This window comes from Ostrea edulis, chromosome 6 (assembly GCF_947568905.1).
Source record: "Ostrea edulis chromosome 6, xbOstEdul1.1, whole genome shotgun sequence".
NCBI classification, from domain to species: Eukaryota; Metazoa; Mollusca; class Bivalvia; order Ostreida; family Ostreidae; genus Ostrea; species Ostrea edulis.
The window spans coordinates 17,823,543-17,838,588 of NC_079169.1; the positions used below are offsets into that span (position 1 = coordinate 17,823,543).

The 15,046-nt window shown below is 33.5% G+C and overlaps 2 protein-coding genes across 3 annotated transcripts in view; one reads left to right on the forward strand and one right to left on the reverse strand.

Moving 5' to 3' along the window:
• The window catches only part of LOC125646209 (ras-related GTP-binding protein C-like), a 14,855-nt gene extending 11,912 nt beyond the window's left edge, over positions 1 to 2,943 (reverse strand). The window contains exon 1 of one of the 2 annotated variants that reach the window (XM_056141740.1): positions 2,903 to 2,943. In XM_056141740.1, the coding sequence (XP_055997715.1) occupies positions 2,903 to 2,905 (3 nt within the window). In that variant the 5' untranslated portion in view covers positions 2,906 to 2,943. Of the gene's footprint in view, positions 1 to 2,767 lie in introns of both variants that reach the window. The other variant, XM_056141739.1, reaches the window with a different exon arrangement.
• A 149-nt stretch (positions 2,944 to 3,092) lies between these two features.
• Positions 3,093 to 14,497, forward strand: LOC125647197 (exostosin-like 3). Its single transcript, XM_048873882.2, has 8 exons — positions 3,093 to 3,256; positions 3,622 to 5,617; positions 5,981 to 6,082; positions 8,229 to 8,383; positions 10,125 to 10,252; positions 11,966 to 12,110; positions 13,588 to 13,716; positions 14,153 to 14,497. The coding sequence occupies exons 2-8, from the start codon at positions 3,709 to 3,711 to the stop codon at positions 14,360 to 14,362; spliced, it is 2,778 nt and encodes a 925-aa protein (XP_048729839.2). The 5' UTR covers positions 3,093 to 3,256; positions 3,622 to 3,708; the 3' UTR covers positions 14,363 to 14,497.
• Positions 14,498 to 15,046: the final 549 nt, after the last annotated feature.

The following is a 15,046-nucleotide window of genomic DNA, read 5'->3' on the forward strand; positions in this document are numbered from 1 at the left end:
TCTTTAAATTTTTACCGGCACGGAAATTCTTTAATCCATTTAGAATAAATTGACCTCAATATTTTTTTTTAAAATTTCTATTTCATAAGCCCTGCTTTGTTTCTTCCCAACATTTTCCTTTTTTTTTTTCTTGAGACATCTTTTGCTTTCATTGAGGACGAGATTTCATATTTGATTATATAGACATTCCCGCACATATGTTTAATAAACACTTTCTTATATTCAATTCAAATGAACTGTTTTGGTGTTTTTTTTAATGAAAGTGAATTCAATAATTCTATTTCACCAAAACATAACTTTACACACATTAACAATGTGTAGATGTCGTAGAACATCACTTACGACCGGACTTATTAGAACTAAAGATAGAGATTATGTCATCATGCGGTTCAAAATTGCTCGCAAACTCTTTACAGTTATTTTTTTATGAATAAAATATCTTATGATTTAAAGTAAAGTTTCTTAAATTTGTTTATATTTTTAACACGACCAGTCGGACTAGTAAATAAACATTTTACCCGACCGGACCTATCATTTAGTAGTCTCGGTCAGTCGGACGTGCCTTAGTGTCAAACCCTGCTTTGCTTGAAATCTTTTATCTGATTCTGCTATAACTGAAAGAAACTTAAAAATTCTAATGTTAAGCATAATGAATTATGCATTTTACCATTTCAAATTTGTCGAACATTGTTTGACTAGAATATTCTTTACCTTCTCGTGTAATTTTATACCATGATGTGTAGCATGTCCTGTTTAGACCCAGGTTACAAAATAATGAAAACATATTAATGTTTTGTAACAGGAAGGGAGAAAATGCAACGGACCAGACCGGGATTTAAACCCAGGCCCCCTGAATCTCTAGTCAGGTGCTCTACTAACTGAGCCATCTGGTCACCGGCGATTGAACCTGGCTGACCGCTACAGTTTAAAACCTCATTTTCAGCTGCTTGATATTTTAGCCATGTACTTTGTGTGTTAAATGAAGACAAGACACAAAAATCATGTAAATTGCAATCTACATTTCTAAAGTGAAATAATTTTAAATACACCAGGCTCCATGATTATGAATAAGTTTAGGCTAATCTGTATACAGGGTTCCAAATTACCGCTCGCCCACTCGCATTGGCGACTAAACTTTGCTTGTGGGCACCCAAAATTTTCGTTCTCGTTGCCCACTTGGCGACCATAGTTGTCCGATCAACATTTTTCTTTCCGATCGATCCGAGTCCTATTATAATTGACGTTCAATTTCCGGTTTAGATTTTGCCACTTGGCGAGACATTCATGATTCCTGGGGTATCAAACCTTCCAAAATGTATTTAAACCACAGGTTGAACAACGCAAGGGTTACTTCAAACGAAAAGAAAGCGTCTGCTTTGAACCAAAGTGGAAAGAAGGGGGAGAATATGGCTCGATGACGGCAAAAAGGGGATGACGTGCTGTGTGTACAAAACATGACACGAAAGGTCCAATCATTGTGACAGCTTGCCCAAGTTATAAACTTGACAGCATCGTAAAGCTGAGAAATTTTGAAATAACATAAAAAGTCTGAAGAAAGGTGTGTTAAAGTCAGACGCCGCGAAGATCATAAAGTTGCAAGATTGACAAAATGAGAGAGGTATTTGAAAGAATTACGGAGAAGGAAACAGAATTTAAATATTGATCTTTTAATTTTTTAAATAAATTGCAATGTGACCTGATATTTCTTTTTTCTTGTAAAAAAAAAACCCCATGTTATTCAATTTCATAATATGTGTGGGCTACTAAAATTTCATGTGGGCTAACAGGATTTCTTATTCAGGGGCCCACTTGGCCCCTAAGGTATTCAGTCGAAGTTGGAACCCTGGTATACCATGGTAAAATTTTATATTAGCAAGTCCAATACAATATATATATATATATATATATATATATATATATTGGGGGGTGGTGGGTGTAATGTAGTGATGAAATGATTGTCGTTGACAATCGATTGTTTTTGGCTCTTCGATTCCGATTATATTTTTGATAATCAATTGTCGCCTGTACACTAATTAATATCTAATCTGAGATTCGTCTGACTGTTAGTCTCACTTTTATATCGAGACATGTGCAGGGGAGAGTCAGAGTGGACTCCACATTGAAAATTGGGAATTCAGTGACACCAGCTAGTGTGCATGCTGCACATATCCATAAAACTAAATAGAAATAACCCCCAAAATAATAAACATTTATTAACTACAAGTAAATACTGATTACATCGATCATTCATTGATCCAGTTCTTCTGATTATTGATTATGAAATTTTCCCGCTTTTTCAACACTAGTGTAATGGCTATGAAATATAGGGTTTAGTTTCAGTTTACAGTAAACAGACTACTAAATAAGCAACAAACAGATAATAATCAAATATAGATAATATAATAAATTTTTAACTTTCGCTTTACCCCCCCCCCCCCAAATCTATTGCATAATTCTAGTATAAAATATTGTTCAAGCTTTTAACATTAGACATATGACAATGAATTAAGTTCAAGTGCTTATGTTGTTTTATCATGTGACTGAAAATAAAGGACCCTACTTTAACTAAGAAACAAAATCCCTGAAAGTTAGCTAATGAAATATATAATTCAAAGAACACTGACTCTAAACATAAAATAAGATGAATAACTACACCTGTTTATATCTTATTAACAGTATCTAAAATCTTCATTAGGCTTTAGTTTAATTAATTACGACTTGACATCTCCCTTCGCTAAATTTTCACCCTCTCTCAAACATGAATTACCATATTTCAGTTCAAACAATCCTTCTGATACGCAAATAATTTTATCAGTTATAATTTGGAAATATAAATAGACATGAAATAACATTTCACAAGAGAAATAAATGTTGTTTTGAAGCCACACTCCTGAACACCTACCATTTTGAGAGGTTATACACATGTGACATAGCCACGATACAAAAGAATATTTGACACTCAGTACACTATCTTGCATCAATTTAAGGTTTTGATTAACAAATCTTAAATAGATTAAAACTCAGTCTAAATTACTTGAATTTTCCTTGCATGTTGTTTGTAATATCTTTTATGTATTTCTGATTTATGACATAGTTTAGAGACTGTTTTTCAAGATGGCGGCTTCCATGTATTTATTTTGAGGAATTCAACTTTAAAAACAGTTAAGGAATAAGGGTGTCGACCCTTTCAGAAAGATAAACTGCTTGTCGAAATGTGGAAATTAGTTTTTTAAAACTATGCCAAAAACAGGAAAATGTAAGTATTCATATTTTTCGGTTTTTGTTATAGAAGTCATTGTCCATTATCCTAAGGCTTACAGCAAGTGAACACGAACAGCTGACGAGGACTTTTGCTTTCATTTGAGATCCAATGCTTAAATTCATTTGGCAGCATTTGGATAAGTGAGGTTGTTAATTTAAGATATGTAGTAACAGGTTCATTCAGAACTGTATCTGGCATATTTTTATGAAATGGACTTTCAAGGTCCCCATGATGGATAAAATCCAGATAATATTTGAGATATAAGTTGGACATTTTATATAATTGTTGGATTTTTAGTAACTGCCTAAATCTAGATGTAGAGAAGTCAGTAATCCCCCTATTCTAAAAATATTTTGTAGATTCTCAACAACGCTTTTGATGTGGATGAACCAGTGTAGTGTCCTCCGGAAAACCATGTAAGGATCCCGAAAGGGAACGTTTCAAACATGTCCGAGTTTCCACGACACTCGGGCAGTAAACTGGGTTTCCTCACCTGGCTTCGACACGTAAAACTATCAAGGCTCGTTATTGTGATCTTCGTGGTCTTCATTTGTATATTTCTGATTGTTCACCATCTACTGTCTGACCTGGCACCTGTTGGGGAATCCCCTGCAGGGCATAGGTCAAGGTTGAAGTTGGACCACTACAATGAAGATGAAAGATTGTTCACGGCTCCAAATCTGAGTGATGAAATAAGGAAGCTATCCAAAATAAAAGCGTCTGTAAACAATGAGCTTCGGGATATGGAAAGTAAAAGACAGACGCTGCAAACACAGATAATGAAATATCAGATGGAGTTGGAACGATTGCACAGTGTCAGAGAAACATTGGAAAGAGAGATTAAATTAACGAAGCTTAATCTAGATCAGTTGAAGATTCAGAAAGAAGAACTGGACGAGAAATATGTTCCTATTCTACGAGCGCCAGAGAAAATTCTTCTTGGACAAGAGACTGATTTGGAAATGTTACCTCCGAAAAGTTCATCAGGATGTCAAATGTTCTCGTGTTTTGACTACTCTCGATGTTCGCTTCTTTCAAGATTTCCCGTTTTTGTGTATGATTTTCAACAACAGAAAATATTACCACCTATGGAGAGGTTCATCAATTCATCTGTGATGTCAGCTTTAAAAAAAAGTCCTTATATAAGCAGTGATCCAACAAAGGCTTGTGCGTTTATAGTGGTTATTGGACAGTTCCAAGACTCAAACACAGTTAGCACAAGAGACATTAATAATTTTTTACACAACTTGCCTTATTGGCATGGTGATGGACGCAACCACATTCTTATTAACATGATGCGCAATTATAAATCTACAGACTTATTTGCAAATGTCAAAACAGACCGGGCAGTCATAGTGCAATCAACTTACTTAGATACACATTTCAGAAACAAATTTGACATTGTCATGCCGCCAAGTTTGGGGAGTGCTGATGGGGATGTTTGGGAGGAGTTGCCATTAGTCTCTCCAATACGCAGGAAGTACTTTCTTTCCTTTTGGGGTCAGTACAAGGGCATAATAGCTCAAAATAGTGCCAAAATTGAGGGAGTGGAGAAAACATCTCAGGACTTTTCTGAAAATGATCTGTTGTCTAACATAGAAAGTGCCATAGTTTCCTCTTTAAAAGACATAAAAATAGCAGACTCTAATGAAATCTATACTCAGTTTTCTTGTGACTCGGTTGCTCCAGGGGCTATTAATGGAGAATGGAGCATGTGTGGCACAGACACCCAGAGGAAGGAAATTCTTGTGCAGTCCACTTTTTCCCTTATTATTGCGCCTTCTAACATTTCATACATATCAAGCACTGTCTTTCAGCTTAGATTATACGAATCTCTTAAATTTGGAGCTATTCCTGTTGTCTTAGGGGACTATGCTCAGCTACCTTATGATGAAGTCGTAGATTGGAAAGAAGCTGCCATTATCTTGCCCAAAGCTAGAGCCTCGGAATTCTATTTCATATTACGAACTTACACAGACAACAACATTGCGGCCATGAGGCTGAAAGGAAGATTTATATTTGAAACTTATTTTAGCACCACTCTGAAAATTATTGACACAGTACTTGCCATTTTGCGAACTCGTTTAAGCATCCCAGCGGTCCCTGTACAGGACGTGCCGTCTCTGAGTGTATTTAATGACTCCTTTAGTCCTCTGGTTCTGGAGGGTTTTGAAGTAAATCCTGAAACGGATGAAACTCTAGGACCAGTAGAATCTCCCTTCCCTTCTATGATCTTCAAGGAAAATTTCACTCAGTTCCAAAGCTACCAGGCGTGGAACAAGATGGGTCAAGCATTTAATTTATTTCCCTATGATGCAGAGGAAAAGGTCCTTCCCTCAGAAGCTAAATACTTCGGTATGTGATCATAATTGGTGAATGATTGTTGATATCAAAACAAAATGTAAATTTCTAAGATTAATTCATGTATTGGATTTGTCAAACTGTATAAACATGATAAGTGTAGTAAGTTTTCACTTGTATTTGATTGTTGACTGTTGTTTCTTGTAAATGACAGTAGATTATTTTCAAAGATTTTTTTTCAGTATTTAATTCCTCTTTTTTTAAAATCTAAAATAAAGTTGACTGTATTAAAATATTCATAAGAAATAACAGTCATCACAATTTTTCATTGAAATTAAACATGTGGATTTAATAGAAAATTGATGTAGATTATTTACAATAATTATTGTCAGTTGCATTATTATTTTACGCCTCCAGGGTCGGGGTTCGGATTCCGTCCCATTGGAAAAGGGTGGGGAGGAGCTGGAAAGGAATTCAGCGAGGCCCTTGGCGGGAATCTGGCGAGGGAACAGTTCACCAGTATGTTATCAGCAGATATATCATTGTTTAATTAAATTAATGTGAATTTCATGCATTTTTGTCCATTTACATTGTATCTCATGTTCTAACTTAATACAAGCTTCTATTTTTTTTATATGCCCGTCATTAGACGGGACGTATTATGTTATGGTGTTGTCCATGCGTCTGTCCGGCTGGCTGGTCGTCCGTCCGGGGTTATGTTTTCCATACTTTTTTTCGTAACGAATGCATGTACAACTTTGAAATTTTGTCACAATATCTTCCTCAACAATTTTAAGAGTGAGTTTGCATTTCAGCTGGATTGGTCCATCCTTGACATACTTTAGGGCTATAAGTAGGTCAAACAGTTTTCCAGACTTTTTTTCGCTACAGATACAGATATTTGCTCTGAAATTTAGTCAAAGGCTTCCTTTCAGAGGAAAACAAGTTCAGTTTGCATTTCAGCTGGATTGGTCCATACTTGACCTTCCTTTTTGGAAAAAATAGGTCAGACAGTTTTCCAGGCTTTTTGTCATTACAGATACAGATATTGCCCTGATATTTAGTTAAAGGCTTCCTCTCAGAGGAAGACAAGTGCAGTTTACACCTGGATTGGTGCACTATGACCTACATTACTTTAGGGGTAGAAGTAGGACAAACAGTTTTCCCGATTTTTTTTTGGTATGGTCACAACCTCCCTTTCAGAAAAATACATAATCAGTTCACATTTCAACTGAATTGGTACGCCATGACCTACTTTAGGGTTAAAGTAGATCAAATGGTTTCCTGGACTTTTTATCATCGTAGATAGATATTTCATTGGCATTTTGTTACAATCTCACTCTCAGAGAAACACATAATCAGTTCACATGTCAGATGGATTGGTGCACCATGATCCACTTTAAGGCTTTTCTATTCCGAATGTGTGTTGTATCAATTCAGAGTGCACAGTATGCTTCCAGGTTGAATTTCACTGTCCGACGGACGTATATTGTACTGTTTGCGGTACTCTTGTTAGTATTTTGAAATTTTCCCATTATCTGTACCAGTATGTAAGTCATTTGGACATACTCTGTCGCAATTTTTATGTTACAAATAAATTATTTTTGTAAAAATTTCAGAGAATTTCTGAAATTCTTTAGATTTGTTTTTTTTTTCCCTTCAATTAATGGTTGAAAAGGTTTGCTGATTTAGTATTGTGATAAATATAAAAAATAAAAAAGGTCTTGTCTATAGGGAAACTAAATGTTCTATAAATTTTTTATTGTGTCTCTGCAAGGGTAATCCTTAGTGACTTTACAAAATCTAAGCCCCCCCCCATTATTTGTTTACTCTCTTGAATGTTAAGAATTCATCCTTTGGTTGAGAAACAAAGATCTCAATATTTATTGCAATAATCACATGTTCTCCTAAAAACAAGTTTTTTGCATGCATCACTGAATAACAACAATCTTATCAAACTCATAGTGAAAAGAATATAAATCAACCAATTTCTTCAAGAGTGGAGGAGTAATATTTATCTTTCTCCAAAATATTTAAATTACAGACTTTTCAAAGATTCTCTGATATTCGAGAATTATCTCACTATTTGGCCTTAAAAAATGTGCATTAATTTTATGTAAATTTAGATGTAATGATTTTAAACTACCCATTGAGTGCGGAAGATGGAGTAATACCCCTAGAAGTCAACGTTTCTGTTATTTATGTAATCAAAACAAAGTAGGAGATGAATATCAGTACATTTTGAGTGTACACAACATAATTTAAGAAATGCCAGAAAAGCTTTATTGTCTGAAAATCTAACAATGAATCCAAATATTATAAAATTCCACAATCTATTTACACCAACAGAAAAAAGTTTATGTAAAGTTCTATTCGTTGTAAAGAAAAATGTGGACCTTACATAGCTTTGATAATCTCATTTATATATGATATAACTTGGTCTCATGATAATGTTCATTTGTTGAATCTTATGTTTCTTCCACTTTATATACACATGTAGTAAAATAAAAATATTTATTCCTGTACATGTTGTGTATGCAGTATTCTGTATTTTCCAACCTCCTCTCTGTAATGTATGCCTGTACATTCATGAGAATAAATTACATTTAATTTAATTCATTGAACTCTATTTTGATAGACTAAGTTTTTCCCCTTTGTTTTGCAGTTGTGCTGTTGACTTACAAGCGAGAACAAGTGCTAATTGGAGCTGTACAAAGACTTAAAGGATTGCCATTTTTGAACAAAGTTATTGTCGTGTGGAACAATCCAGCACCCCCAGGACCTCAGATACGATGGCCAGAGATCGGCGTGCCCATTAAAGTAGGAGCACTTTTCTTCACTGTATTGAAAACACATGACTGTAAGTACAATGTGCTAGGTATTAAAGCATTACAGTACTAAAGACAATGTACTAGGTATTAAAGCATTACAGTACTAAAGACAATGTGCTAGGTATTAAAGCATTATAGTAATAAAGACAATGTGCTAGGTATTAAAGCATTACAGTAGTAAGTACAATGTGCTAGGTATTAAAGCATTACAGTACTAAAGACAATGTACTAGGTATTAAAGCATTATAGTACTAAAGACAATGTACTAGGTATTAAAGCATTACAGTACTAAAGACAATGTACTAGGTATTAAAGCATTACAGTACTAAAGACTGAAAGGTGGGGTGACTGTTATTAGAGTTGTATGCTGTCTTACAAAATGAAAATGCATAACTAGGTATCAGTCCTATTTTTTGTTCTTTAAATGTTTTAAGTTTACTTAGTGGTTAAGACATGAGGAATCCTATTTGTAGATCATGCGTTTGAGTCCTACAGGTTTTTAGGGTTTTGCTCAGTGAATTTTAACTACAATTGCAATTTTTTATTATATCAATTAAGTAACTTTTTAAAGTTGCAATTTCAATATTACAATCTGATAAAAATCAGCTCCTTGATCCGCTCCTTTATTTTTATATTGTTCCTACTCACTTACATAATTGTAGTGACTCACAATCATTAAAAAAAAAGGAGAGAATTAAGGAGCTGATTTTAATCATATTGTAAATATTACTCTATGAAATGAAAACTTTTCATCGTTAACATTTTTTAAAATTATGTTTATAATTAAACAATGAAGTGTGTTTTTGTTCTTTAATGGTTTGGGATATGTTGGACAGGCGGTCACACTATATTTTTATTGGCAGTTTGAAGTTTGTTTCTTTTGTTTTTTTTGAGTTGGTGTTGATTCACAGGAAAATATTTAGAAAATTTACAATTACCTTTTAGCTTTGTTTATATTTTTTTTGCTTAAAACAAGGAATTTACCGTGGCCTGTTATTTTCAATGTTTGGACAGTTGACATGTGGCCCGCCTTCATAGGTAGTTCGTCATCACGTCAAGTATTTTCCTTTCATGCATCTAATGACAAGAGAGTTTTTTCACAGGATGTAGATAGGAAATCTTTTTTAGATGGAAATATACCTCCTTATCATATAGTAGACATGTACTGTCATTTTTTGCATAACAACCAAATTATGTTTTTACATTACTTATGCCAGATTAACTCGATGTACCAAATTTAAAAAAAAAAAAAATTGATGACAGTGTGTGCCGGGTCCCTTATATATAAATGTTTAAGTAGTTACAGAGAATGGCTTTCTATAACTTCAACTTCATAGTGATAGTCGCAAATCAAATGTAAAGAGTTTCATGGCAGATGCTCCTTATGAAAATAAATTTTACAATTGACATTAGCATGCTGAATTGAAGTGTTTATCGATATAGTCAAATGACTGCAGTTCTTCCATGGAAATCATAAATACATGTATAAATACAAGTTCCATGCTGAGCCAAAAGAAATGTGTATGCAGTCACGTAATATAAAATGTACACATAGTGTTGTGAAATATTTGAATCTGAACCAGGGTTTACACTTTTTTCTTTATATTAAATCTTTTCAATGATTATGTGAACACACATATATTAATACGCTATATACTGTGACTTCTCACACATATATCAATACACTGTGTGTGTACTATATTAATACGCTGTGTGTGTACTTCTCACAGGTTCTGAAGATGGAGAAGAATAGCCTGAACAACAGATTTCTTCCATTCAGCAGTATTGAGACGGAGGCCATTCTCAGTGTAGACGATGACGCCCATCTTAGACATGATGAAATTGTGTTTGGATTTCGGTAAATTTACAAACCATATTCATCACAACAGAAGTGATTGCATCAATCTTTCTGGACTCATTTTTAGAATTCATGAGCCTCATATTCCATTTTTATCTTACTGCATAGAAGTTGTTTATGGGTCTAAAGGTCAGAGGTAAAGGTCAAAGTCATACTTGGAAATAGGCAAAGATGGTCGTTATAGGTCAAGATCACAAGCAGTGAATGAATGTGTTGTTGACCATAGGCACTCGGCGTTTTAATTATCTATAATAAAAAATTGTCTTCCTACAAAATAGTTTGTTTATAGGAAGACAATTTATATCATAGATTATCAAAACCTTGAGTGCCTGTGTTGTTGACATCATGGGAGTTTTCCGTCTCGTGTTTGCGTGATAATAATAAGAGAAGAGAAAAATTATTCAAATGATTTCTGTATCAAAAAGTTTGGATGTATAATAAGTGTCAGTCAGTAACTAAATGCAGCAAATTTAGATACAATTAAAAGAATAATTAAATTTTATGATTTTTCACAAAATTGAGTGTAATATGCAAGTCTAGCCTTCTCCTGACTGATAAGACTACATATGAACAACCTATTTTGAAAAATACCATGGGGTTACCAAGATGTTTGGAAGTTGTTTTGGGGCCCAAATTTGATCCCGAAAGCTAAATTTTAAACCAGAATTCATAATTTCAATCAAAAGATCAGATTTGTGTTGTGCATTGTACTTTCTTCCATTTAGCCCAAAGTAAATGTTCTAAATCATTTGATTATATGATTTGTCATGTTTTCCATTCCTACATGATATGAATTTTCATGTTTTCCATTCCTACATGATATGGATACAGAGTCATGCACATAATCATGAGAAATACATTGATGACAAAATACTTGAAAAATCTTTCAGTAGAGTAGACCCCAACATTTCCTCTTTTTCTTCAGCAAAAAACGTAGTCCTTTTCGGAAGCTGCCACGATGTCACAAAATGACCTACTTTGTAGCTGTATAATTGGAAATGACCAGCTGAATATTTCTGAACCATAGTAGAATAGAAATAAAGTCCCTGTTTTCATTGATATTGCATGATAACTTCCTCAGTCTCGAAATGTTGTTAATATTAATGCTGATCAAGGGGTTTTATATTTCAAAGTAATATTTCTTGACCCCAGACATCCACCAAAATGCATGCATGTACTTTATTTCGTAGACACCCCTTTGAGCACCAGTGGTTAGTTATATTGCCGTAGGCCCTATGCTGCAGATATTTTCAGAATTTTTTTATGACATAGTGAGCAAAAAATATTGGTGGAAGAAAGATTAAGTGTTTTTACATCAAAGATTTTGTGTCATTTTCAACCCTAATTTGCAAATTTATTTGAGAATGAGTAAATTAACTGTTGTCAGAATGCATTTATACAATACTGATCAATGGAGATTATTTCAAATTTTAAGGCTATAACAAAACGAAATTCATTTTTACTGTCTTACCATTTATAAAGCTTAACAAGAAAGTGAGCGAAAAACACTAAAATGGGAGATAACTCTTCGCCTCGTAGGTGACTGAACAGTAAAAAACACAAATTAGCCTTTTATATAGAAATAGATATGCTCCTTCTGTGATAGAAAACTGTGGATTATGGGGCTTTAGATGTGTGTTGTACTTCTACAATGTATTATATATTGCAGTGTATGGAAAGAGGAGAGAGATAGAATTGTATTATATATTGCAGTGTATGGAGAGAGGAGAGAGATAGAATTGTGGGGTTTCCTGGCCGGTACCATGCCTGGGACGCCCAGAATAAGATGTGGTACTACAATGCTAATTATTCCTGTGAGTTGTCCATGGTCCTGACTGGGGCTGCTTTCTTCCATAAGGTAAACAGTTCAGCAAGGGGCACATTTTCACGTTAGGAAATGCATCATGAAATATACATTGTACATGTATTTCATGCAATAGTCTCGATCATCCAGATGTTTGTGTATACTTCCTCAGATGTTTATAGTCTCGACCATCCAGATGTTTGTGTATACTCCCTCGGATGTTCATAGTCTCAATCATCCAGATGTTTGTGTATAATCCCTCAGATGTTCAGTCTCGATCATCCAGAAGTTTGTGTATACTCCCTCAGATGTTCATAGTCTTGATCATTCAGATGTTTGTGTATACTCCCTCAGATGTTCATAGTCTCGATCATCCAGATGTTTGTGTATCCTCCCTCAGCATTCATAGTCTCGATCATCCAGATGTTTGTGTATACTCCCTCAGATGTTCATAATCTTGATCATCCAGATGTTTGTGTATACTCCCTCAGATGTTTGGATGCTTTCTATAGAAAAATTGGTGCTGATCTAGTAAACATAAATTAATTATTGAAAGAAAATGTGTTTGCAAAAGTGCCAGATAATAGTAGTATGAACTCGTATAAATGTACTTTATCATGTTTATCAGGATCATTTGAAAATTTTGCATTTTAAACCAGGGTCATCTCGGGTGTCATATTCAATTTTTGTAATAATTTTTCAAGAAAGAATCCAAGCAGATCTTTTCCAGAAGAAAAATGTTCTAAACACTGAATCTGTTTTTCTGTCAGTGGAAAATGCTTCGACTCTCTAGAGTTCAAAGTGTTTTCTATCGGTGCGGGTATTACTTTTTAGAATTAGCCTATCAGCATCTTTATCATAATTTCAATAAGCCTTGCTTATACCGAAGAAAGAATTCAGACATTTGTGGGGAAGTATACATAAATGTGTAGGTGATCAAGACTAGCAATAGCAAAAAATTTATATTATCGTAAATTATAATTATTATGAAAATGTTTGTCGTTAGTGCTACAGACATGGCCTTTAATCAGGTATAAATAGATGGTATATATACTGATACTGTGTGTTTAAACCACAACAGTCTAGGAACTAAATTGTTAATCATGCCGTAGTGATGTTCTTTATTATTCATAAATTATATTGTTCTGTTTGGTTAATTCAACAGAATCGTGTATATCGGTACACATTTGTATTGTTTTATTTGATTAGAATTATGCATACCTATACACACATTTCTATTGTTTTATTTGATTAGAATTATGCATACCTACACACACATTTCTATTGTTTTATTTGATTAGAATTATGCATACCTACACACACATTTCTATTGTTTTATTTGATTAGAATTATGCATACCTATACACACATTTCTATTGTTTTATTTGATTAGAATTATGCATACCTACACACACATTTCTATTGTTTTATTTGATTAGAATTATGCATACCTACACACACATTTCTATTGTTTTATTTCATTAGAATTATGCATACCTATACACACATTTCTATTGTTTTATTTGATTAGAATTATGCATACCTGTACACGCATTTCATGCCACAAGCAATTCGAGAGAAGGTGGATGAATATATTAACTGTGAAGACATCGCCATGAACTTTCTTGTTTCTCATGTGACCCGAAAACCTCCGATAAAGGTAGGTAACTCAGAATAGTCACTGATCAGTCTTATGTCTGTTCTTACTAATCAATGTGGTAGAAAAGAATCGCTCAATACAAAACACTTTACATAATATACTGTAGATACCTTATTTTACACGAGTACTTAATGTGGCGAAATGACTCGTATACATAAAATTGTATAAACTTGAATTCTCTCATGTCATCTGTCAATCAAGAGTTTTCTTATATGTATTTTAAGAGCAGATATGGGGTAATAAATTCCTTGATAAATATTGAGGAATTGACAGTGAGCTTGTGACAGGTGTATTATTTGTGTACTTACTATTTCCAGTTCTCTTGTTTTAAACTAACTCGGTAAAACTGTTAAGATAAAAAAACAATTGTATAAGGTTACAAATAAAATTTTTTTTTTAATATATTCTATATCTTTAATTTTTTTATGTTTACAAGGTAACATCAAGATGGACGTTCCGGTGCCCAGGATGTCCCGAGACATTGTCCAGTGACATTGAACATTTCACAGAAAGACATAAGTGTATTAACTTCTTTGTACAGGTGTATGGCTATATGCCATTGTTGTACACACAGTACCGAGTGGATTCAGTTCTCTTCAAAACGAGACTTCCCGTGGAAAAGCAGAAATGCTTCAAGTTTATTTAGAACAAACCAGTATTCTGCCAAGTTGTATATTTACACGCATCTTTAACACATTTTGTTATTTAATATCATTGCTTTCAAAATTCACCAGTATGGAAAAAGGTTGTTTTATTTTTTTAAAACTTAGAATTAGGAAAAGGAAATACATTTATCAAATCTTTAACATATTGAATTTATATCATATAAACCCATTTTACAATTGTCAAATTTTTGTGGTATAGGCATTATAATACTATTATGTCAATCAGTTTAAATTTAGTTTACCTGCGATGCACCACCACAAATTAAGATTGCTCAGTTTTGAAATGAAGTCTCATTGGTTCAATTACGATATATACATGTAATTAACGTTTTACTAGTAATATTAAAACTTTTGAATTTGCCGATTCATTGCATTACAATTTGATAAAATCACCACAATGAACACAAGATATAGAGAAAAAAAATGTGTACAGTGCTTTTGTTTGATATCAGAGTAACAATTAGGGGTTGTTTTTTGTTGTTGTTATTTTTGATAAATGATTTTATATAAGGAATTTACAGTGTATTTGTACACCAAAATCAAAATCCTTATTGTTTCATACTTGTGTGTATTTGTACAAAAATTCAAATGCAACTCAATTAATATACATAATTCGATCAAATTTACATAGAGTCAGATTTACGACATCATAAAGGCGATGTTTT

What these genes read in the sequence shown, in the direction of transcription:
- LOC125647197 (XM_048873882.2), top strand. Translation starts at nt 3,709, where the DNA reads ATGTCCGAGTTTCCACGACACTCGGGCAGTAAACTGGGTTTCCTCACC. An exon ending in CTCAGAAGCTAAATACTTCG is followed by an intron (nt 5,618 to 5,980) that starts GTATGTGATCAT and finishes TTACGCCTCCAG; the next exon opens with GGTCGGGGTTCGGATTCCGT. An exon ending in GAAATTGTGTTTGGATTTCG is followed by an intron (nt 10,253 to 11,965) that starts GTAAATTTACAA and finishes TATATATTGCAG; the next exon opens with TGTATGGAGAGAGGAGAGAG.